The 27,251-nt window shown below is 33.3% G+C and overlaps 1 protein-coding gene across 3 annotated transcripts in view; it reads left to right on the forward strand.

Moving 5' to 3' along the window:
• Positions 1–27,251, forward strand: part of LOC118192022 (cell adhesion molecule Dscam1-like) — a 1,213,535-nt gene that overhangs the window by 309,286 nt on the left and 876,998 nt on the right. For all 3 annotated transcript variants that reach the window (XM_085823265.1, XM_085823266.1, XM_085823267.1), the window contains exon 3: positions 17,086–17,247. In XM_085823265.1, the coding sequence (XP_085679391.1) occupies positions 17,086–17,247 (162 nt within the window). The remainder of the gene's footprint in view (positions 1–17,085; positions 17,248–27,251) is intronic.

Below are 27,251 nucleotides of genomic sequence, written 5' to 3' on the forward strand. Positions count from 1 at the left end.
ATTCTGATATTGTTCTGTACTTGTGTCATGGCACCAAAAATGTTATGGTTTATTTATCTTTTTTTTTTTTTTTTTATTTATTTTTTCCTGAATTTTTACCTTCTAAGTTTCCTAAGTTACCAAAAGGGGTACCCTACTAATTTACCAGAACACCAGAATACTCTTTCCTACAATAACATTCCAGTATCAATAACCTGTTCTAATTGCGTTGTGTTTATTTCGGAATAACCCTAAAAATCCATTTGAGTAAACACTGGTAAAAATAATGAGCACACAAAATAAATTTAACCATTGAATGATCTAAAAAAAACTTATTTATTTATTTAACTCTCATTGCAATTAATATATATATATATTTTTACTTGGAAAATCAAAATATATTCAACACTGCAGTACTATTGTTTTACTAATCAAACTATTACTGAGTAATTATTACTTAACATCAGTCTTTAGAATTTCTATTATAGTTACTATAGCAATCATGTAAACATACCAAAAATAGACTATAAATTAATGAACAGTAATTAATGAACAATACCCTCCCCGGGGAGAAAAAAAAATATAAATTTTAACAAGTTACACCTTCTACCTCACACAGAATAATCAATACTATAGACATATTATTGCACTCAATACCGTCCAACAAAATAAAATAGTTATTGCACATGATAATTTTCATTTTTTTTCATTTGTTTTTTCATTTGTTTATTATGATCCTACCATAATTGTATGGTTAGCAAATCCAATCCTACCATAATTGTATGGTTAGCAAATCCAATCCTACCATAATTGTATGGTTAGCAAATCCGATCCTACCATAATTGTATGGTTAGCAAATCCCTTAGTGAACCGAGTAAGAGGGTCAAGAAGTGTCCCTGGCACACAACAAGCATACATCAAAACAAAATAAAAATGTTGTCAAACAACACGTGACACGCCCTAAAATAAAATGTGAAAAGCAAAATGTAAAATCACGAAACCCCCCCCAAAGGCAAATCAAGTGAAAAGTGTGTAAAAACAAAATATATGTAAATAAACAAACACCACTGAGTATACGAGTGTTTAAAGCAAAACAATTCAAGAGCTACTGGCGCTTGACAAAATGTAAACAAACTAGTTCTTGCAATCACCCATTGAAGTGACAATATCAACTCAAAAGTACGCTTAAGGAAAAAAGTGTATAATTAACCGGATAAATGTTAGATAAATACACTATTATGATCCTACCAGAAGTTAATCCCTGCGAGTAACAGAGAGGCTCAAACAAGATATTACAAATCACTCCTCACCAAACAGGATCTCCAAGGTTGAATTACGTAACTATAAGAACTTATTTTCTTATACAATTAAGATAAGTTACAATAACAAAAAAAAAATTAAATCCTTCGTCAATTTAATACTTTACTTAATCGACCAAAAAAAAAAGATTTCTATATAGTTAGGTTATCTTGGTCTACTACAAAAAGAAATTTAATGCTCAACTCATCAATTAATTCAATCATTTAACTGCTGAAATTATTAAACTTTATCTAACCGGGAAAGAAAACGTAAAAATAATAACTTATCTGTGATAAGCAGTGGCTGAACAGCAGGCCAAATCTAACCATCCGAAACAAAATTGTCCCTGGAAGTTCAGGAGTAAAGCCGGCAGCGGGTAACAGGTTAAGAAGGTTCGTCGATTATATGGAGGTTGTCACGGGAGCCGTAGGGGTTTTCTAAATTTAATCAGGATGAACAAGGAAGATCCCTCTTGGATGAAAAATTTGAAATACAGTCCAGGACTAGGAGACGACAGCTGTCAGCAAGGAGAATATTTCAGCTCAGGAATCATTCGGTGGGATAGGCGAGTCGACTTCTAAGCTCAAAGAAGAAGCGGGTTTTGGGTGAAGCAAAAAAAAAAAAAAAAAAAAGAACGAAGCAGTTCTATGGTAGAGGCAGTAGAGACATCTGATGAAGCAAAGACGTATGAAGCATTTCTAAGGTAGAGACAGTAGAGACATCTGATGAAGCAAAGACGTATGAAGCATTTCTAAGGTAGAGACAGTAGAGACATCTTATGAAGCAAAGACGACGATTTTCAGCATTTAATTTCCTGAGAACTTTAATGAACACATACTCCAAAAAATATATATATAATTTGCTACGATGACCTACGTATAGACAAAGATACCCGTAAACCAGGGCCCGCGCTCAAGGCGCAGAGGCACGAGGCCCGTAACGAATTCGGTGAAGAACAGCATTTTCTCGGCAGAATCTGCTGCCTATGCGTGCAGCCCCGAAAGGAATTCAAAAGAAAGCAGAAGACGTGTCAAAAGTGAGCTCGTCCCCCAAAACAACCCGTTAACAGGGAGGACGCCGGACTTCCAAGTTGGCACAACCCACTCTCCGCCGAAAGTTAAAATAGTTGCAACAACAACATACCCTCATGTTATCAAACTCGCCAAATCCACTACTTTGAAACCTCAACGGAAATTCTAAGTCGCCAAACCTTCGCCAAATAAACACCACCTGTGACAGGGGAAAATTAGGAATTTCAACAACCCTGCACGGGGTCCCAACGAAAGAGCGCTGAAACTCGCAAAAAGTTACTTTTCAACCGGAAAGAGGGCATTTCATCCCCCTTTAACTAAATCACAAGCAAACGAAGAAAATTTTACCAATTAAAGCTAATAACTGAAATGCAATTAAAGTTAGAAAAACGAAAGTTATGCCAAATTAAAGAGCTAATTTTTCTGCAACTAATGATATTAAATACTAAGAAATCACATTAATTTTTCACATGAAAAACTGAGTTTATTACGTAGAAAGAAATATTTATCCATTGTTTGCGTGTACAAGATTGAAGACGCAGTTCGCGTAAACTCGGAAAGCCAAAATATATTATACTAGAATTAATAGGCCCAAAAAGAATATAACCAAACTTGTGTAGCTCAAATTTTGAATAATTACAAATTAAAATTTTGTTTTTTTATGAATCACTTAATTAAATTAAATTCGCTACACAACATCCCTCCGATTATCGTAATTTTTTTTGGCGAAGCCAAAAAAATTTTAGGACCCACAGACAATGGAAAAGTTTTACATAAGTTACTAAATACGAAGAGGAGAAAAAAAAGAGTACATAATGGTACCACATGTCAATCACAAAGAAGGATACATATACCTATTTATAATTAATCCTACCATAACTCATGGTTAGCAAATCCAATCCTACCATAATTGTATGGTTAGCAAATCCGATCCTACCATAATTGTATGGTTAGCAAATCCAATCCTACCATAATTGTATGGTTAGCAAATCCAATCCTACCATAATTGTATGGTTAGCAAATCCAATCCTACCATAATTGTATGGTTAGCAAATCCGATCCTACCATAATTGTATGGTTAGCAAATCCCTTAGTGAACCGAGTAAGAGGGTCAAGAAGTGTCCCTGGCACACAACAAGCATACATCAAAACAAAATAAAAATGTTGTCAAACAACACGTGACACGCCCTAAAATAAAATGTGAAAAGTAAAATGTAAAATCACGAAACCCCCCCCAAAGGCAAATCAAGTGAAAGTGTGTAAAAACAAAATATATGTAAATAAACAAACACCACTGAGTATACGAGTGTTTAAAGCAAAACAATTCAAGAGCTACTGGCTTTTGACACAAAATGTAAACAAACTAGTTCTTGCAATCACCCATTGAAGTGACAATATCAACTCAAAAGTACGCTTAAGGAAAAAGTGTACCGTATAAATCCTAAGTTTCCCTAACACACAGAATTTCACTTCCCTAAGAACTGACACCCCACCAATACGAGATGGCAAACGAGTAAACACCGCGACTGTACAGCGCAGACTAAACTACTAATAAATCCTTGGCATAAGAAAACTAAAACAAGTTGCACTAAGAAGAACAGAAGACAATCACCACGAAGTGTTGGCTGGAAAACTATCTAGTCAAAAATTCTAACCGAAACAATCCCGACTACCATGGCTAAGGGATTTCAAGAGAGAGAGAGAAGAAAAAAAATTTGAAGTTAAGAAAAGGAGAAAAGCGGGGACCAGCCCAGCAAAACCTCCAAAAAAAAACAAACCCGGGCTATTGAGACTAGAAAGTTCCAAGCCAAGACAACTTGATCACAACCTCACATGCCAAAACATGTAAAATCGAAATGTAACACTCGACCAATGATCAGCCAAGAAGACTACACAACTATACTAATTGATTATAAAATTTAGCTACAAGAATACAATTACCAGAAACAAATAATAATTTAACCAAAATTGTATACAAAACACACTATTTCTCAAAATATTTCATTTCACTTTTTCGACACAAAACCATGTGTATCTCTAGGCCTTAGATGGTAAGGTGAATCGTGTGATGAGTTCTTTACATTATCTGTCAAAATTGAGTCATCCTTTTGAAGTGTGGGAAAAATAATTCTCTCTGGTACCTTCGTGAGCCTGTCCACGTGTATCGTCTGAATCCGATCAGGATTTGTAATTGAAGAGATTTTATAGTTGACTTTAGTCACTTTCTCAATAACCCTGAAAGGACCCTGATTCAATTTAGAGAGTTTTCTAGCCATACCTGGCTGAACTACTGGAGTGTATAAATACACCAAATCTCTCACTTTTATGTCCTTATCATGAGAATTCTTTCCACGTAAATTTTCTTGCTTATCAGCAGCCTCTGTTAAATTCTGATTGACTAATTTAAAAGCCTTTTGTAATCTCAAAACCAAATCTTTAGAATAATTGTTTGTGTCATCATAAGTTCTAAAATTGGTTTGCAATAATAAATCAATTGGTAAGCACAAATCCCTGCCATATAAAATAAAAGCTGGACATTCCTGATGTGCACTATGACGACCAGTTCTGTGTGCCAATAAGGCAAAAGGCAGATGTCTATCCCAATCCTCCTGAGTTTGAGAAACTAAGTGGCTAAGTGAATTAATTAAGGTGGCATTTAATCTTTCTACTACACCATCAGACTGTGGATGATAACTCGTAGTAGTATGTTTAATAATCCCCAATTTCTTATAAACTTCCATTATAGCTTGAGAAATAAAATTAGTACCTTTATCTGTAACAATGTGTTGAGGTATACCATGAGTTGAAATAAATTGTTCTAATTTCTCAAATATGGATATGGATGTAGTGTCCTGCAAAGGATAAGCTTCAGGCCATCGTGAAAAATAGTCAGTTACGACCAAAATATATCTGTTGCCTGCCGTAGTAACTGGAAGGGGACCCACTATATCCATCGCAATTCGCTCAATGGGACGGGTAGCCATAGGCATTCTCATAAGGGGAGCCTTATGAGCAGGTCTATGACCCCTCCTCTGGATACAGGAGTGACAAAACTTAATGTAATTGTGCACCTGTTTATGCATACCCTTCCAGAAAAAGACTTTTGAACCCTATGAAGTGTTCTGTGATAGCCTAAGTGTGCAGCAGTAAGAGAATCATGATGCTCCTGCAAAATTCTTAATACTAGTGTTTTAGGAACAACTAGTCTATCTTGTTTCTGCCAACGTGACTTGGGTTTCTTGTATTTGCAATACAAAACGTCTTCCTTTACAAAAAATATCTGAGAATTAGGTGTAGGAGACTTATTATTCTTAAGATCATTTACAATCTGTTGGCAAGAAGGATCAGAAGCTTGTTCTTTTTTGAATAATTCCAACAATTAAGGAGTAATGGAAGTTTGAATTAACTGTGTAACATTTACTGCTCTAGATAAATAGTCTGCTGTTAAATTTAATCTACCTGGTTTGTGAACAATCTTATAATCAAACTGGGATAAACCCATAATCCAACGTGCAATTCTAGAAGTGGGATCTTTAAGTTTTAAAACATGAGATAATGAAGCTTGATCAGAATATACTGTAAATGGTTTACCAAGAAGATATTGTCTAAAATGTGCTGTGGCCCAAACAACTGCCAAAATTTCCCTCTCTAGAGTACTATAACGTGTTTCAGGACCTTTTAATTTTCTACTAGCATAACAAATTGGATGTTGGAAACCGCTAGAATCTTCTTGACACAAGACAGCACCGAGTGCATAATTAGAAGCATCTGTACACAAGGAAAAAGATTTAAGAAAATTAGGTAAAGCCAAAATGGGTTCATTCAGAAGTTCAGCTTTTAGAATATCAAAAGCATGCTGAGCTTCATGTGACCAATAAAATGGAACTTTATCTTTAGTGAGCTGAGTTAAAGGAAGTGCCTTTTGGGCAAAATTTGGAATGAACCTTCTGTAAAAGCCAATAAGGCCTAAAAATCGCCTAAGTTCTTTTCTATTTTTAGGTGCAATAAAACTCTGAATGGTCTTTAAATTTTTATCATCAGGCTGTATAATACCCTTGGTAACTTTATATCCCAAATACGTAATTTGTTCTTTCAGAAAATGACATTTAGAAGGTTTAAGTTTTAAATTATGCTGTTTTAGTCTATCAAAAACTAACTTCAATTTTTCCAAATGTTCATCAAAAGTTTTAGAAACAATGACAATATCATCAATGTAAATCCCTATTTTTAATGGTGAAAGATTGGCCAAAACTATAGACAACAACCTTTGAAAGGAACTAGGAGCATTTCGCATGCCAAAAGGTGTTCGTAACCACTCATAGTGCCCAGAAGGAGTCGAGAAACCACTTTTGAAGGTGTCATCAGGATGAATTTTCATCTGGAAAAACCCTGAAGTTAAATCAAGTGTGGAAAATTAATTTGAATCTCCTAACTGTTCTATCAATTCAATCATGGAAGGCAGAGGAAAACTGTCTTCTATCGTTTTCTCATTCAACTTGCGGAAGTCAGTGACTAAACGGTAGGTGTTATCTGCTTTCTTAACAAATAAAACAGGAGCACTGTAAGGGCTGTCACTTTCTTGAATGATGTTGGCTTCAAGTAGCTCTGCCACCTGCCTATCTAATTCATCCCTGAGATGGTAAGGTACTTTGCAAGGCTTTTGCCTAACAGGAATATTATCATGCAAGTTGATGTTGTGTAAGATGGTGTCACACCCTGTTAACTCAGTGACTGAGGCAGCAAAGATGTTACTATACTGATTGAGAAGGTGTGATAAGTGTTGTTGTTGCTGCTCAGGTAAATGTGTAAGATCAAATTCACCACCCCAAGACTCGAAATCCTCACCTGTTTCTATGGTGGTATTGTTTACAAGTTCAGAGTTATGTGTGATGACATTCACAGGTTGGGCACTGGCCAATTTCATTCCTTTATTGAGATGTAGAGTATTCGGTAAAAAATTTGCAATTTTGACATAAAATTCGTTAGATGAAGAAGTCTGATTAACTGACCTGGCTATGGAAAATTGACTTTGAGCATGTTCTATTAAAGGTTCAATTAAGACAGTATCAGTAGTGAAATTTTCAGAACGAGCAGTGAGCTTAATGATATTTTCAGAAAAGGTGGTAATTTATGTTTGGTTACAGAGTAACAAAATGACTGAGAAACTGAAGTTGAGAAAACCTTATTATTCAAAGCACTAGGCTGACTTAGATTCCATTTAAGAATTACATTTGATCCTAAGAGTTGAGAAGTGGAGAAATCCAAATGCATATTGTGGTCTGTAAGAAATTTAGTTCCTAATAAAGCACCATACTGAGATGAAAGAGGTGTGTCAGTAATTAAAAATTCTGTTTCAAAATATTGTTGTTGAAATTCTATTGTTAAATTCATTTTCTTATTTATTTTTACTTTTTCTGCAGCAATACCCTTTAAATATATGTTACATGAATCCAATGAGATTTTATTTCCAAAACATTGAATGTATTTAGCTTCTATGATGTTTACAATTGCCCCCGAGTCCAATAAAAACTTTACTTTATTCCCCAAAATAGATCCCTCAACAATAGGCAAAGACGCCTCACTAGTGGATACTGTAAAAACCGATGGCACCTGCAAAAGGTTTTTAGGAGACGAAACGGAGACTGGTTTCTCCCCACCCTGAATTAGTTTAAATTAAAACTTGGTGCTTGGGGATTCAAAGCATTCGTAGCCACACTTGTGGTATTTAAAGTACCTGAAACAGCTGGTGTGGTGTTATTAGAATGTCTCCTGGCTGTTTGGTTATTTAGAAATCTCTGTTGACCCTGTCTAGAGTGCTGATTAGGCACAATATTCGCATAGCAGTCCCTGCTAACATGCCCTATTCTGTTGCATCTGTAACAACGAGGCTGTATGGGTCTTGAACGAGTACCTTGTGATATTAAACTCTGCACCTGTGTTTAGAGAGAGCCCATCATTTTTGTAAGCTGAGCTATATTTTCCTGCTGCATCTTAATAGCTGTAGTGAGCTCTGAGTTGGTTACTGATGGTGGTGTAACTGCCTTCTCGACTGCTGGCTTAGCAGCATTCACTGCTCTAACCTCAGCTGTTGCAAAATCACTACTAGCATGGCTTTTAGCCCACATGTCTTCCTCAATAATTGCATGCTGTTTAGCAGATGCAAAAGTTTTGTGATTCTGTGGCAGCAACAAGCGTCGCAAATGCAACTGCAATCCTTCGATAAACACTGACAGAAGTAAATCCTGCCTCTGAGCTTCTGCTGCAGGGTCACTGCTTCTTTCCACTGGTACAGTTTTGTACGAAAGAGCCTCTATACGTGCTGCAAATTGTCGCACTGACTCGTGTGATTTCTGGAAAGCCTGAATAAGAGCACGGATGTTAGAGTGCAAATTGTGCACTGAACTGAACCTCTCTTTCAACGCTTTCACAACATAGTCAAAACTGGCTTCTTTCTTTAACCTAGGATTATTCCTAATTAATTCTGCAGCCTCACCTGCCACCTTGACTCTGATCACTGTTAACTTATCTTCATCTGACCAACCCACATGAGTAGCAATGAGATCAATCCTATCTAAGAAGTCATTCAGACTAATTCCCTTGTCTGCACCTGAGAACAGAGGAACAGAATCCAGAGGATCAGAACCAAAACCTGATAGAGCCATTACTTCTTGACTCTCCTCCCAGTCTATTGCACTATTACTAGCCGCTCTGGCTGCTCGTTTTGACACTTTCTTTGGCATTTTAAACCGTGATCAGCAATTTCCAGCACATAAAGTAGGGATGTATCCCAATGTGTGATTAACACGCGTGCCTTTTAACCTTATGTTGCAAACATACAGTTGCAAAAGTGTGAAACAGTAATCCTCAAAATCAATATGTAAAAATGCAATACAAAATTTTGCACAAAAAGAAAATACTTAACTAAACAGGTACTGCGTGAAAATGTTTGTGTTGGATACAATAGTTTTAAAGTCCAAATGTGTATCAGTAGTACATATCTGGTATGCAACCTCAAACAATAAGTATAAAATAAGCACAGTAATACGACCACTGTATAGGCCTGTCACTGTTACTAACTAACGAGTATGGTTTCAGTAAAAAGCCTAGACATGTGGAAGAAAACTTTCACATAAATATGCAATAGTACACATGACAATCACCAGTCTCAAGTCAAAATTAAGTTCAACTATAAGCGCAAGCCAAAAGTGATGCAAAAAAAAAACAGCACAACAAAAATTGTTAAGTGCTAAAATTTGGTTCGAAGGTTCACGGCACCAATAATGTTCTGTACTTGTGTCATGGCACCAAAAATGTTATGGTTTATTTTTTTTTTTATTTATTTTTTCCTGAATGTTTACCTTCTAAGTTTCCTAAGTTACCAAAAGGGGTACCCTACTAATTTACCAGAACACCAGAATACTCTTTCCTACAATAACATTCCAGTATCAATAACCTGTTCTAATTGCGTTGTGTTTATTTCGGAATAACCCTAAAAATCCATTTGAGTAAAGACTGGTAAAAATCATGAGCACACAAAATAAATTTAACCATTGAATGATCTAAAAAAAACTTATTTATTTATTTAACTCTCATTGCAATTAATATATATATATATATTTACTTGGAAAATCAAAATATATTCAACACTGCAGTACTATTGTTTTACTAATCAAACTATTACTGAGTAATTATTACTTAACATCAGTCTTTAGAATTTCTATTATAGTTACTATAGCAATCATGTAAACATACCAAAAATAGACTATAAATTAATGAACATTAATTAATGAAAAATACCCTCCCGGGGAGAAAAAAAAATATAAATTTTAACAAGTTACACCTTCTACTTCACACAGAATAATCAATACTATAGACATATTATTGCACTCAATACCATTCAACAAAATAAAATAGTTATTGCACATGATAATTTTCATTTTTTTTTCATTTGTTTATTAAAGTAGTAATTAATCGGATAAATGTTAGATAAATACTCTGTTATGATCCTACCAGAAGTTAATCCCTGAGAGTAACAGAAAGGCTCAAACAAGATATTACAAATCACTCCTCACCAAACAGGCTCTCCAAGGTTGAATTACGTAACTATAAGAACTTATTTTATTATACAATTAAGATAAGTTACAATAATAAAAAAAAAATTAAATCCTTCGTCAATTTAATACTTTACTTAATCGACCCAAAAAAAAAAGATTTCTATATAGTTAGGTTATCTTGGTCTACTACAAAAAGAAATTTAATGCTCAACTCATCAATTAATTCAATCATTTAACTGCTGAAATTATTAAACTTTATCTAACCGGGAAAGAAAACGTAAAAATAATAACTTATCTGTGATAAGCAGTGGCTGAACAGCAGGCCAAATCTAACCATCCGAAACAAAATTGTCCCTGGAAGTTCAGGAGTAAAGCCGGCAGCGGGTAACAGGTTAAGAAGGTTCGTCGATTATATGGAGGTTGTCACGAGAGCCGTAGGGGTTTTCTAAATTTAATCAGGATGAACAAGGAAGATCCCTCTTGGATGAAAAATTTGAAATACAGTCCAGGACTAGGAGACGACAGCTGTCAGCAAGGAGAATATTTCAGCTCAGGAATCATTCGGTGGGATAGGCGAGTCGACTTCTAAGCTCAATGAAGAAGCGGGTTTTGGGTGAAGCAAAAAAAAAAACCAATGAAGCATTTCTATGGTAGAGACAGTAGAGACATCTGATGAAGCAAAGACGTATGAAGCATTTCTAAGGTAGAGACAGTAGAGACATCTGATGAAGCAAAGACGATGATTTTCAGCATTTAATTTCCTGAGAACTTTAATGAACACATACTCCAAAAAATATATATATATAATTTGCTACGATGACCTAGGTATAGACAAAGATACCCGTAAACCAGGGCCCGCGCTCAAGGCGCAGAGGCACGAGGCCCGTAACGAATTCGGTGAAGAACAGCATTTTCTCGGCAGAATCTGCTGCTTATGCGTGCAGCCCCGAAAGGAATTCAAAAGAAAGCAGAAGACGTGTCAAAAGTGAGCTCGTTCCCCAAAACAACCCGTTAACAGGGAGGACGCCGGACTTCCAAGTTGGCACAACCCACTCTCCGCCGAAAGTTAAAATAGTTGCAACAACAACATACCCTCATGTTATCAAACTCGCCAAATCCACTACTTTGAAACCTCAACGGAAATTCTAAGTCGCCAAACCTTCGCCAAATAAACACCACCTGTGACAGGAGAAAATTAGGAATTTCAACAACCCTGCACGGGGTCCCAACGAAAGAGCGCTGAAACTCGCAAAAAGTTACTTTTCAACCGGAAAGAGGGCATTTCATCCCCCTTTAACTAAATCACAAGCAAACGAAGAAAATTTTACCAATTAAAGCTAATAACTGAAATGCAATTAAAGTTAGAAAAACGAAAGTTATGCCGAATTAAAGAGCTAATTTTTCTGCAACTAATGATATTAAATACTAAGAAATCACATTAATTTTTGACATGAAAAACTGAGTTTTTTACGTAGAAAGAAATACTTATCCATTGTTTGCGTGTACAAGATTGAAGACGCAGTTCGCGTAAACTCGGAAAGCCAAAATATATTATACTAGAATTAATAGGCCCAAAAAGAATATAACCAAACTTGTGTAGCTCAAATTTTGAATAATTACAAATTAAAATTTTGTTTTTTATGAATCACTTAATTAAATTAAATTCGTTACACAACAATCTAAATGACGAAAAAGAGAATAAGTTAACCAGTCAACTGTGATTGACGAGTATACTCGTTATCTAGAAGCGACTCGATTTTGTGTATTGACGAGTATACTCGTCATGCGTGTATTATGTTCATGAAATGGAAAGATAAGAGGAAGGTTTATTTAGTAAGTACTGTACATAATGACAACGTTATAAAAACAGAGAAAAGAAAAATAATCGGAGCTAGTGATTGATTATAATAAAAAAATGGGTGGCGTGTATATGAGGGATGGAATTATCATACCGTACTCCACGGCAAGAAAATGACTCAAAAAGTACTACAAAAAGATATTTCTCCATTTCTTAGACATTATGGGTCTGAATGCATTCATATTACATAAAAAAGAATAATGGAACATTATTGCGTATCAACGTTTTGCTCAAATTTATTCAAGACACTTTTGAGATGTATCCATTTGAAAGAAATAAATCCACACAAACTCGGCCATTTAGACCTAATATAAGCCAATGAGGCAGGAATCAGGTTCCGGTTTATATACCCGGAACATAGGGGGAAAAAAAAAAAAAAAAAAAAAAAAAAAAAAAAAAAAAAACTTGCGCGAAGTTATTCGCATTGCTACAAACGTAAGCTCAGGAAGGAATAGCGTTACTGGCGTTCGATTTGCAAACAAAGTCCCATTGTGTATAGTACCCTATTTCGCTGAATATCACTCCACAGCAGGAATTTAAATTCTTGCTTTTATATGTATAATTTTTAATTTAATTTATTGCGTTTTTAGTTTAATATGTATGTAATATATGCTTATGTTAACCAAATAAGTAAATATTAGTAATAAAATTTTCAATTTTTTTAAATAAACCCCCATCTTTTTCATCAATATCTTACCAGCGCAACGTACTCTGTGATTGACGAATATACACGTCATAGCTCGATTCTGGTGACACAAAACGGTGCGCACTCTTAAACGAGAGCGTCACAGTTAACTGGTTAAAAGGTGTTTCATAATCACCTAATTTGTATTTGAAAACACAACTGAAAAGCAATAAGGGGCAATTTATAATGTAGAATAATTTTTCTTCGAGTTTTTCTTGCAGTTATGTTTATTCCATTTTAGAATTTTTTTGGCAAGACCTGAATTTTTTTAATTAACATTTCTAGCTGTGCAATAAGAGTTTTTTTTTTTTTTTAGTCATTGTAAATATATCCTGTAATACGAATTTTCATTATAATTCGAGTGATGAATTTAAAATTGAATGTGTGATGAATTTATAGTGTTGATAAAATTAGTCATTACTGTGCGTGGTGGTGTCGACGAACGAACACTGAACACTATGTACGACAGTGCGTACAAAATAAACACACGCATGTCTGAGCATGGGAAAAACATCTTCAAATATTTATCTAATTACGAAGTATTCAAAACAATAACTGAAGTTGGATGCCAAAAATAATTAAAAGTATAAAACACATAAACTCTTCGAATATATCGATAGAGAAAACATCAAGGAATGATTCGATGGTGAATGGATTGAGCCGGGCTTTCAATGCTTGAGTTACGCCAGTATCGTTTCTAATTAACAAGATCAGAAGAGGAAGAGAGTGATACTTAAAATATAAGCGAAACGAAATTGAAAATTACATTAGTACAGAGACCGTGATGATTTCTTATTAAACTCTGTTGGACTTCTTCGATCAAAGAGAATTCAAGTACAGTGATAAAGTAACACTTCAAAAAGTACGCAGATAAATATAAAAACACTCTCAAAAACAAAGGAAAAACACTCGATTTTTTAAAGAAATTATCACATACATCATGCATGGAAATCGATAGATTGGATTATCCGTGTTTTTCAATTATTTGTCATCTGCTTCTCCGGCGGTAGCCCGAAAAATAGAAAGTATACTGCTTCATACATTCATAATTTCAGAAGCCAACCAGCGGTCGAGAAGTATAGACGCTAAAAACTGGTAGTTCAGTCCGTAGTTCGAATCCCGTGAACGATCTGGCTGCATGGGCGTTTTAGTGGATCTTCCGATGTGTATATGAGCCAGTTTTCCTTAGAAAGTACTCCACGAAGGCACCCCTCCCCTTAAGCAGATAGTCTTCGAGTGTAAACAAATAAAACAAACCAAACCAACCATAATTTTAAAAATTCAGATACTAAAATGAATATTGCACAAATCATGATTACGAGAATATATCTGATTTTATAGACAATCTTAATTAATATACATATGATAAATATAATCATATATATATATATGTAATAAGAACAAACTCATAAATAACTGACCAGCAGGAATTTTGATAGCGTAGAAGTGCTGATCCATAATGAAAAGGAAATTGGAGCCGAAGGTAGATTAAATCTTCATTTTTTTATTTCAGCAAACATGTTACCTCCACAATCAAGTTGACACATTAATTGTGCCTAAACACGGAAACGTTTTACATTTTAGATAAATTTGCAGTAAAAAGGAAGGAGCAGATAGACTGTAGTCCAGCTAGACCAAAGCGTAGAAAACAAGTGTGTAATGTTTAGGATGAAATCTTAAGTCAGACTGAGTTAGTTTAGGTTCTCAATGCTTTTTGTTTGGATAGTTAGCATTTCTATAACATTACTATTGGCTGCTCGAATTTTAGTTCCATTTACATCATCATAATTATGTAAGAGTCATATGACATAGAATAGTCTCAAAATGACGCAGTACAAATAGAGGTTACTATTTTTAGAATAGAGAAGGAAATTTACGTTGCTAATTTAATCTTTTATATATTCTTTATTTTTATTACATATATATATTTCTTTAAAAGAGTCATCCTGAAGGAAACCATTAATGAAATTCGATAGTAAAAGAGTTAAAAGAATGTGTGGAAACTCATAAATGAATTAACAAAAGCGTTTTTTCCATTTTGAATCTTACTTTTTGCTTTTTATTCAAAAGGTTTTGACAACTTTAAATGATTAAGCAAATTTGTTTTGAACGGAATGTCATGGATCAAAAGTTTAACGTCGACTGCGAATATTAAATTCTTTTAACAGCACAGACTTTGAAGTTAAAACTATTAGCACATAAGACTTTTCTCAAAAGAACTTTTTTTACATTTCTTTTGCTTGCTTTTTATGAAAACGTCGAACAAAATACATTAATTAATTAATAAGTCCACTTAAAATGATGTTCGCTTGTCCTAATCTCTTAAAATTTCATTCATTTAATCAATTAACTATCTGCGTAATTTATTCCAGCAGAACGTGAATACCTTGTATCATTTTTTCCCATTTATAAATGAATGTACTTCGCAATTCAGTAAGATTTCAAACTCTCTAAAGCATCTCAAAATTTTATGGAAATATAAAAAGTTCCGAAAATAAATACTTCCTCACTATTTGGTATATCTTTGACAGAAGGAGTAATTAGGTAAGGAAAACTGTTTTATAATATTGTGAAAAATTCTCCCTATTAGATCATTTTAATATATGAGAGATTGCGAAGAAAAAAAAATCGATTTTCTGTATCTAGTTTACCTCGATTTTATATTGCATAACTCAAAGCAATAAAATATTAAAAAAATCTTGGAAAATGTAGATGAAAAGTGTTAAACTAAAAAATGAAGAAATTAATTGAAAGACTTTGGATAATGAAATAAAGTAAATAAATAAATACGTAATTCTTGTGAAAATGTAATTTTTGAAGTCACTAAGAACTGGAAAACGGAAGTAGCTGGGAAAGGATCTTTAAAGGAAATTGGCTTTTATTTACACGTTACATAAGGAGAAAACCAGAAAAACTAACTTAACAGGAAACATGCAGCCAGCTCATTCACCAGTATTCGAAACTCGGTCGAACTACCAGCGTTCAGCGACTTTACAGCTTTGTCGCTGATGGACCATATACATAAAAAAAACAGATAGGTAGATAAAGGTATAAGATATTTAATGAATTAAATCTATTGTTTTATAGTTGTCTTTGTTATTTGTATATATGTAAGATATAACAAAATACAATGGCTGCTTTGAGAAAAGATTAGCGACCTCAAAATTAACTATTTTAAATTTGGTGTTTTCCCCCCCCTAAGTTTATCTGTTCTCCCAAATTCGAGATCTTTCCACATGTCATAGCAACCTAGAATTAGTCAATCACATTTAAGTATATTTTATATACCTACCCAGTATTATAGTAGTACTGCTCGCAAGCGATTACATAATTCTTTTTCCTAGCTTTCGCCATGCCAACATCTCTATGCTGCTATGCCCTCCTTTATTATTCTAAGATGACATAACGTGTATATAAAATTACGGTAATTGATTATTATCGAAAAGTATATTGTTTATAAATAAATGGTTCTGATGTAACTAAAAATAAAGATGGTAATTCGCTGAACTTAATTTGCCGTCTACTTATTCTTCCTGCTATTCCACTCAGCCATTACGACTGCAATCTACTAAAAGTACCAGTGCCTAATTACGCACTGAAAATATCACACATGTTTAAATCTGCGTAATGTTGTACTTTGAGCGGGAGATAAAAGCAATCACGTTCTAGTCATGACCGAAAATACTGCTGCGTAGATGAATGGAAATTGCGACGTAGTAGAATGAGTCGATGGAATTTAAAAGATGTACGACCAGCTTGATAGTTAAACATCATTTATTTCGGAATGACTATTTTTTAGCATGTATATCTTCATAACCGGTAGAAGGTTAGGGGACCCTAAATGCTTCCTATAATTTTAGATATGCAGTTACATTTCCAAAAACTAGCAGAGGCTGAGCGACAAGCTGTCAGCAGGTAGGCGAAAGATTTATGCTAGGTAGGTCCATAAAGTATAGCTATGTGTTATTGGTTAATTTTAGGTTGTTATGTAACGTGTAAAGATCTCGAATTTGGAAGAATAGAGTAACTTAGGGGGGAGAACACCAAATTAGGAATAGTTTTCTTGGGGTCGCCAATTGTTTCTTAGCACAGCGATCGTATTTTGTTATATCGTGCATATATGTATATATGTATATACAAATTTTAAACTAAGAGTAAGGAATTTTTGTTCTTTTGCAGTCATTAGAGAAGTATATGAAGTTGGAGTGCAGGACAGTGTTGTACCTACTCGAAATACGGCCCTCATAAGGTGCCATGTACCTTCCTCAGTGTCCAGTTATGTCCAAGTATCTGCATGGCTAACTGATGATGGTCTAACAATATTATCTCACGATGATCATGGTAAGCAAGCACTTTTTAAAACTCTTAAGTTTGCAATTTAATCTGCAACTAAATAAAAACAATGAAAGTGAAGAGTGCTAAAAACTTTTGAATAAACAACTAGTGTAAAAATATAAATTGTAAAACTGCTGTGATTAACTTTTATCAAGAACAGACTTGAGTAAGAAATCAATGCTGCAATTCTGTTGAGTTATACAGAGGTTTAAGAGTTACTGATCTTTTGAATGAATAAACAGGGCAATAATATAAAATTGTAAAGCTATTATAAAGAAGTTTTAATCAAGAATAAAACAGACTAAGGAATCAAGAGGTTTTGGGGTCGTTACGAAAATAGATTTACATACTGCAAAAGCAGGTGTATAAATTTTGCAATTTATTCTTCAAGTAAATAAAAATAAAGAGTGTTATTACATTCAGAGTTATCAATCTTTTGAATGAATAAACAGGGTAAGAATATAAAACTGTGAAGCTGTTATAAGGGGCTTTTAATCAAGAATAGAATGGATTAAGAATTCAATGATGCAATGCTGGTGAGTTACAAAGAGCTTTATATGTCCTTATGAAAATAAATATGCATATTACAAATGTAGATTATACGACCTCATAAGTTGCAGGCAAATACGTACCAATCACGTGACTCATTTAACTGCATATAATTTATGCCTGATGACACCGCTTTTTAATATCATTTAAATTACATCAGAATTCAAAATTTAAATTCAAGCATATAAAAACTGGTAAAGCTTTTCCGCCAGCTATAACACTGACTTGTTTAAAGCATATTTTTTCAACAACTACAAACAAAATAAAAATATTATGTAAAATGTTTCAGCAAATGCTTTATTATCTAAAAAATTAGTAACTTATACTATAAATTAGGGTGCAGTTTTTTACAAGATTTATGCATCACACTTTAGAGATTGTTGCTGTGAAATTTCAGTATCATTATTAAGACACTGCGCTCAAGCGACGGCTCCTTTAGTTACGAGCAGTTTCTTTTGGCCGACCTAAGCGGAACCCTTTCTGTTGTATTGTACAAGAAAATGGTGTGGTGAATGGTATATTAATTTCGAAGTCTGAAGCGTTTTATTTCGAATAGAAGTTACCTACATGAGCTTATTTCATTAGTCAAAATAGCACTAAATTCGCAGTGTTCCATAGATAAAAAATTGAATTAAGATTTGTTATTTTGACATTATGGTAAGCTTACTCTTTGCTACCACTCCGGACGAAAGTAAAACGAATAAAGCTCTTGTCTGTGTGGAGCTGGATGTTTGATCTAACCAAATTAATTCAATATATGCATAGCTTTAAGAGTATATCCAAATTTCTTGTTCAACCTTATTAAATATAAAACATAAAAATCAGAGGAATAAAGCTTCTCCGGTGCTTTGATATAAAATGATAACTTTTGTCTTGCACAAATAATGCAATTCCAGTTTAATACCAAATTCCAAAAGGATGCAATCTGTCATAAAAATACTATAGTTCTAAATCACTGCAACTAAATACACAACAATTCCTAACTCTCCAAAAGATAGGAACAGGTTTATTTTCACTAACACACAACATCTCAAAACACCAAGGAAGAAATATCCATACATAAGATTGATTAATCCAATTAAAAAAAACAATAAATCAATACATCCAGTTATAGTGTAACTAATTATTATAGTTATAGTGTCAAAACCTCTAATAATCAGAATTTCTCAATAAATCATTTGATTAATGGTGGTAATGCATGCGTTTGTGTTTTTTTAACAATAAGACAAGTCCAAGCAAAGCCCCATGTTTCTAAAGCCTTCCGGTCAAACGAATGTAGATCCAAAGTATGTAAAAAATAAGAAAGCCTAATTTCAATAGTTAATAATTAAACCCATTTATTAGTTTTTTTAGATCATTATAATAACATTCAGGTTGGGATAAGTGGACAGGTGTCTACATAAACATTTATCTAATAATTAATAAAAATATTTTCGATAGAATAGAGAGACATAAAATTTCACTACAATTTAGATAGCTACTCATACCGTATCAGAAAATATAAAATTGCTTTTTTTTCTTAAAATTTATCTAAAATTACGCATCCGTTCCTTTTGAAATTCAATTAACATTTTAATTTCCTTTTCATTTAATTAAAATTCTCTTGAAAAATAAATTAAGAGATGTGCAGTTAGAAGCTCATATAGGGATATTAATTTACGATTAACACGGTTTCAAACAAATCATTTAACTCAAAAAGAAGTAAATCAATTTAAAAAAATGCTAAGAATGTTAAAAAGTTTCTTTGTACTTAGACAATATACCTTGACATAATCCTATTACTAAATCACGTACCCTAGATTCGGGAATTTGGTCTATGAACAAAGTACTGAATCGACCCACCTGTTTAGCGTTTAATAGCATTCCACCCCCTTTCACTCCATTCCAATTGATAGCCCAGGTAACATCCAAATAATATGAGCTGTGCATTGTTGCCAAAAATCGATCACGGCTATTAAATTTCCTTTGGTCCTGCTTAGCATTGGTCAGAGTTTCGATGTCCAACTGTATCGTATGAATCAGCATACTGTCAGGGCATTAGTAGGTGATAACAGACCCTGTCATAAGCGATACGAAAATGAGTGAGTGAAGGCCGACAATCAGAATCCAGATTCTCAGTATACGTCTTCCGCTGCCGGGAATAGAGAGAAACCATTAAGCCCCATACAAAAGCGAAATACTTAGCGGCTATTTTGAATTTAATCGGAGAAACGAAAGGAGCCCAACCCGCTTGCGCAAGCAAGCCACCAGCGGGTATTTTCCTTTTTTCTGTTTCTTAATTCTTCGAGAGCCAAATATAATATGGTCTCTGTTTTCCTGCAAAGTTCGAGGAAATCTCGATTCTGCAGCCCCTGGGATATTACAAGGCGGAAGTAAAATTGGAATAATGCCTTGCGCAATAATGGATGTATTTTCTTGCCCTCAAAGAAATCCAACAAACACTGTTGTCAACAAAAGCTGTCATCTTGACCCCATCAACAAGCACTAAACTCGTGAGAAACAAAAATTTAACCCCTTTTATCTTTCGAAGCTAGAAACTTGACTCTCCATCTTTAATTGCTAGCAAAGAGAATCTCGTCTTATTTTCACTTCGAAAAGAGCAATTTATTTTGCGAACTTGAGATTTTTCATTCCTAAAACAACCAAAGACGAAAAAGAAGAAACAACGATGCCCGTACCTTGACCAATTACGAAATTTACTCCCTGCTTTTCTACTTCCAAAAGAGATGTCTCGAAAAAAAATACCTCGTCCTCCCGTGCAGTGGGAACTAGGAACTAAAAATAATAACTAAGCTGAAACATTTTTATTTATAATTAAAAACATTAATAAACAATTTATTTAAATAAATTAGCACAGAATTAAAATTTTTTGTAATGCAACAGCAGTAGTCGGTTGCCTTTTTCGCGATTGCATATCAAAATGATTGTGAGTATCTCTGAAACTAGAGAGATATTGCAGGATCTAATATTCTTTGCTAACGTGCAATGTAAATAGGTCTACTTAAAAGTATAATTTACGACTTCGTTCATTGACTCGAAGATGAATAGAATAGGGTAAGGGTGTAAAAGAGCCTTTTCCTTGAACAAAAATAATTTACAGGGGGCTCGGACTTACGCGCTTACACAGTCACCAGCTACTTGTTGTGAGGAAATTAAAAGCTAATGTAACAACTAAATGTCGAAGGTAAGTAAATAGTAGTGCAAGACTACGCAATTCAATTTAAAGTAGCAAACTGATTTAGAATCGACACCGACGAGATAATAATTTCGGCAGCAAGAATGCAAAGCCGAGATTCAAATTTCAGCAGCTAGTATAATTAACTGGTGGAAAATGTGCGCTCTTTATAGCGAAACCAAGCTCTAACTAAAACGTACTTCAGTTTAAATGCTCTCTCATTACCCCTAACTGAATTAAATACTGGTGAGTAAATGCGAGAAAAATAAGAAAAGACAAAAAAGGTTAAAAAATTAAAATAACTATTAGTAAAAACAATAGAACTCTACAAATGTTATTTTAATGCATCACTGTTTTCATTGATTGTCGAAGAATTATGACGACATCCCTTCCCAATATAATGAATTATGTTGCCATATTTCTAATTCACACCGTATAGATCATGAAATTAAAACATGCGTGTACAATGACGAATTTCTGAAGTGACCACTGATACTCCACACTCTTACTAGTTACAGTAACTACTTGACAATGTGTTTTACAATGATTAAGGCATTTTAAAATTAATTTTAGCTAGAAAATATAATGAATTTGCACATTTCGTCAGAGGAGATGACGTTAGCCAGTTTTTATTTGAATATCATCCATAAGGTTTTGAAATACACTATTGACTGCCCAATGCTTTGCGTCCTAAACCATTAATGAGAAAATAAGTATTCTCATTATTATAATATAATGTTAAAATAATTGTATGAAACGTAACCTAAAAAGAAACAACTTTTGTTTTCTTAAAGCTAGCTCATATTACAGAAAGACTTTTTTTAAACTTAGCTTGTATTTCAAAAATCAGAAAAGAATTGCTTCAAAGGCCATTGTGATTTAGGAAAAGGCTGCTAGCGATATTATTTACTCATTACTTTAGATAATTCTGAACCCTGTATTTTTTCTGTTTTTATACTTTGCACAAATGATAATAGCCACTTCGCTTTCCACAAAAATATTTTTAGTGCAAAAATTTGGTAAGAATATTCAGCCATTAAAATTTTAAATGTACGATTTTTTTCTAATCTTTTATTTTCTCTTCCATTTTGCTTTGAGGTTACGCATAATATCCTTTTTTTCCACTATTTTTTCCGTGAATGTAACGAATTCTCATAAATGCTTGTTTCTATGAATACTGTTAGGAGTTCTCCATAAATGCTGTTGCAATATAAGAGATTTAAATAACTTTTAGAAATAATAAATTAAGTTACCAAATTACTGTCTTTTTTTGATCAGAAAGAAGTCACAGTTGACACCACACTTCTGGCTTAACTTAAACTAGTAATGCTGAACTTAAGAAAGGATGTAATTTAGACTATCCTAATCTTCACAGGATAAAGTAAAAGGGCAAGAAGGCTTTTCCTAGTAGAAACCGGCGAGACAGTCATAATGGCTAAGAGAACTTAACGCCGTAGAATAAAATCGCTATTAAGTCACGGTAAAAACTTGACCTCAAGTAGGCAGAGCGCTCTAAAATCAACTCACAAAACCTTCGCTTAAATGGCACGTCTTTCTCTCTAAACGCGTGATGTAATTTACATTATGACATGAAAAGCATAGATGAAAATGAGAGCGACAGGAAAATTTGCTTCAACTAACTATTAGTCAAAACAAATAAATAAATGCTTACGATATTATAGTAATAAAAGCATAGTTAACATTAATTTTAACATAAAATGTAAGTTTTGACTCACTTTGATTCTTAACTAATAACAAAATCAGTCATGGTTTCATTATTTGTTAAGAAAGTGTGGAATGATTCAACACAGTTATTGAAAACAGATTAGTGTGAAATGATTCAGCAAAATTTGTTGAAAAAATTAAAAACGTAGAGGAAGAAACCAGATTAAATGCTAAGAGCAGACGTATAGTTAAAACAGCGCTATGAATAGTAAATTAAAATCTTAATATGCGAGAATTCTGGGAAAAAATAAAATTCTTTTAAATAGAACTAAGAAACCGGAAACGTCTTTGTTTGACGAAGTAAAGCTGATCTTATTTAATTGTTCCTTCGGCAATTGCACCTTTTCGAGTTTTTTTTTAATTTAATTTTAATTCGAGGCAATTGTACCTTTTCGGCAATTGTACCTTTTCGTTTTAAATTCGTATTAAAGTAATGGCAATAGAATACACACCTTCTGATATTGAATGAAATCTCTAAAGAAGTTTATTTTTTTATTCATTTATTTATTTTTTTTTTTTTTTTCAAGTTACAAGCAACTAAATAATTTTCACACCTTCTGAATCAGACTTGCTGCTACCCCAGAAAACATAATTTAAGTTGGGAAAGTTAATGTTTCTAAATGTCAGGGAAGATTTAAACGCGAAATTATTTTGTTTTAATGTTTCTTTTTCAAAATGCAAATTATGAGAGAAGCCGCAGAATAAAATAAACATAACTTCTTAGCTTAATCAGTTTCAAACTCATCGCCAAATTTCTCCGAACTAAAAAAATACAATCAAGCTAAAAAAATCACTTGATTAAAGTTCCGAAATTATTCTGAAGAGTTTGACAGCAATAAAGCAGTTAAAATTGCTGTCAGAAGACATTAAACGAAAAATTCCAGAAATGCGAAGATTTTTCTTCTTTCCAATAAACTCAGATATTTAACACTCCAGCTAAGAGTGGTAAAGTTGACAGATATGAATAATTACTTTCAAGTGATGAAACGGAAAACATGTTTCCAAAAACGAATAAAAAGAGCTTCCACCAAATGGTGTTAAAGCACGTAGAGCACGCACAATGACTAATACGTTAAAGCGTTAAAAGTTTTGAACGAGTAAAATGTGAAAGCTGCTTTAGAAAAGTTATAATAATGAGAAATGTGGAGGGAACAACCTCCGGAACTCGCGTGTTCTGAATAATTAACATCGACGCCCCCTTAAAGGTGGTTGTCTCACTGTGCGCTAACACAGGCGACGAAGTTCCCAGTGCGCGAAGGGACTAAGAAAAAATTAAATTTTGTATCAAAACGCGCAATATATTTCAATTAGTTTTCATACTTTATAATCCGAAACTGCTAACAATATTTATACATATATATATAAGAATTAAATTTCCTAAAATGTAAAGGTCTCCTACAAGGATTTGTTAAATTTTTGTACACTCTCTCTCTGAACTCGCGATCTATTTAGCCTGCTCTTTCGCACAATCCTTCTAACCCATTTATTTTACACTTTTAGCTCCTTTATTCATCCTAATTTTTTCTTCACACTTACGTCACACACAATTCAAAACCAAAATAAAAAAAATTGTATTTAATTTTACAATCTTTAGAATTCCCGATACAGTGTTGGTATACATTCCCTCTCTTTTCTCAGTTCATCATATCAGTTTTCAGGTTTCTTAGTAAGAAGCTTAGCAGAAATGTTTTTGTCTTTCTATTATATTAACCTTCTGTGAGGTAACTTTATTTAATAAGTATCACGATTTTCGCACGTTCTCCTCATAAAATTCAATTCGACAGCAAAATCAACAGATATTTAAAAAGTCATATCTTTAGAACTATCGAGAGACAGTCTCGCGTGGTAGAAATAAAAATGTTTTACTCCGTACAGTGTAGCCACTATTCGCTTTCAAATCCTTCAGCTTATTGACCAGAAAATCGTTAAAGGTTTACAAAATATGAAAGAAAGAAGAAAACGAAATTGCTTCCAGGTGCGCATTTTCGGGAAAAGGACTACGTTATTCATAATTTGATGGCTCTAGGTAACGTCGTTTTCTCACATTTCGAAAAATATTCATACGTTCATGTAGATTTTTCTTTAAATAATTCCTTCAAATATAATACAAGGTGATAATATTTGGTGGCAACAATTTGAAAAGTATACTCCATTTATGGTAATTCAACGCGAAATCCCGTGTCGAGACTAATGGTTCATTTGATCTAACGCCCCTTCTGGGCCAATAAATAAATGAAATAAAACAATAAGGAAAAAGAAGGAGGGTGGAAAAGAAAATTCCTTAAAGAAGACAATTGAAAAACTCAGTATTTCACTTATATTTTTGCAAAATATAGTAGTATATACGGAGTACGTTAACTTGCAAATGAAGATAGCTCAAAAGGAATTTCTTGATAGCCCATGAATCAAACTTCTGTATGCTAAGTTTAGAATTCTACAAATTTTCAAATCCTATGGACTGTATCATACGGATAAATAATGAAGAATCCGCATAAATGTAGGTATGTTTCTAGCACTGCGAAAAACCAACTGTACCTAGAGACATCACATTTTGAGTAACGTAGTCCTCCACTGGAATATGAGCATATGGAAGCCCAAATTTGGAATTTATTTTATTATCGATTTCATTTCTTGTAAAACTTTAACTAATGTTTTATTAAAAACTTCAACAATTTCAAAGTGAGCGATGGCAACACTGTACGAAAAAAAACATGTTTTTATCGCCAGCGCGTGAGACTATATATCGGAAATGCTAAAGATATGCTCTTTTTAAATATTTTGTCATATTCCTGTTGAATTGAATTTTATGGTATGGGTGCGAAGAACATGTTACTTTAAATAAAAGTAACACACAAAACGTTAAATAAACGCCCGTTTGGGAGAAACATAAAATCTGAAAGCTTTCAGACTTTTTTGGGAGGAACCTAGTTTTATATAATTGGGAGAAATCAAATCCAAGGTATTTGGCTTCTTAATCCCTTACTTCGTAGTTATTCTCTACCATTTGGCATTGTTTTAAATCCATTTAGATTTTATTTGTAGATTTTACTTACTTCAAAATATTTATTCTATAATAATTTGTATATATTATACAGATTATTGATTATTTATCACAGTAAGTATTGTCTTTTCCATGTTTTTGCATATACGTGGGTGGCAGTTTGATAAGAATATTATAATGGATGCAGTAGCTGCTATCATATTAAGCGGCATGTAGAAGCAAATAGGAAATTTTAATAATATAATATTTAAATAGCTTGCTTTCGACAGGAGATATTTAATCTTTAAAGCCGTCTCTAAAATTATGCCACCCAGGAAAAACGTATAATTTTAACACCCCAGAGAGAATTCACTGACGTATATTGCTTCAAAATATGTCTTTTATTGTGTACTGTCATAAGATATTCTCAAAGTGCTGTAACACATGTCTCTATTTTGCACAATTAACTTTGCCGAAAAATTTTCTACGAAATTTATCACTGAGAGAAAGAGAGAGAGAGACGTAAGATATTTTTCTTCCTTTTTCTGCTTGAACACCAGCAGACATTTGATCTTACCGCCAGTCGCGTATACATGCATTTAATATATTCTTCATTTATTATAAAGTTACTATATATATCTTCATTAATTATGGAGTGTTTCCATTATGTGGTATCCATAATGATTCCACAGTAATTGGCTGTATCACATGTTATGAAAAAGTTAAAAATTGTCCGAAATATTTGTTTTTCACAAATATTACGATATACGATAGCATTCTTAGTTAACTGCAAATATTCTTCCAGCTTCTTAAAGATGTCGGTTTCAGATGACGTAATTAGTTGTAATAGGGTTTACAAAAAGAAACTGACTGCAGTGCATTTGACAAAGAATTATTCTTAAGTAAGTTTTATATTAATTTATTCAAGGAATATTTTCTACACGCTTACATTTTCGTTTCAACTTACATTTTCAAATTACAGGATTATGTATTATTAGAAAATAACCGGAGTTATAGATAGAACAAATAAAAAAGACATTTTTCGATATTTCTTTTTCGATTGCTTTGTTTAATTGATTATGGCAAATTACGCTAAAAGCAGTTGGCCTCCACTTGTTTAAAGAAGGTTTGCTACAAAGTACTCAGTTTCTTTAAAGATGTGAGTGAAATTTTGGAAATGTCTCCAGCAATGTAGATTTTGATGGTTTGGTTACAAATATGATGAAAAAACAGAAAAATGTTAATTTACTGCTATATTACATGTTGACTGTGATATCTTAAAACCCTTTGACGCGCGGTGGTCGTGCTCTGAAACCACAAATTTTTGGAATTTTTTCCTCCTCTTCCTTCCGAAATTTTTGATACATTTTAAACATTTGATTACTGATCTTTTACCTCTAAATAACACAAAATGACTACAGAATCATACATGTTTTAGGTCTTAGTACTTCAAATCGGATGCCTTTTAAAATTCGTTTTTAGTGAAACAAAATAACTTCCTTTTATTAATATAAACAACTTAAATTTCAAACGTTATTCATCGCACATCATGATTTCAATCATTAACAACAAAAAATAGCG

The sequence above is a fragment of the Stegodyphus dumicola genome, chromosome 9 (assembly GCF_044657685.1).
Source record: "Stegodyphus dumicola isolate Sdum_Otavi_A_Nest chromosome 9, ASM4465768v1".
Taxonomy (NCBI): domain Eukaryota; kingdom Metazoa; phylum Arthropoda; class Arachnida; order Araneae; family Eresidae; genus Stegodyphus; species Stegodyphus dumicola.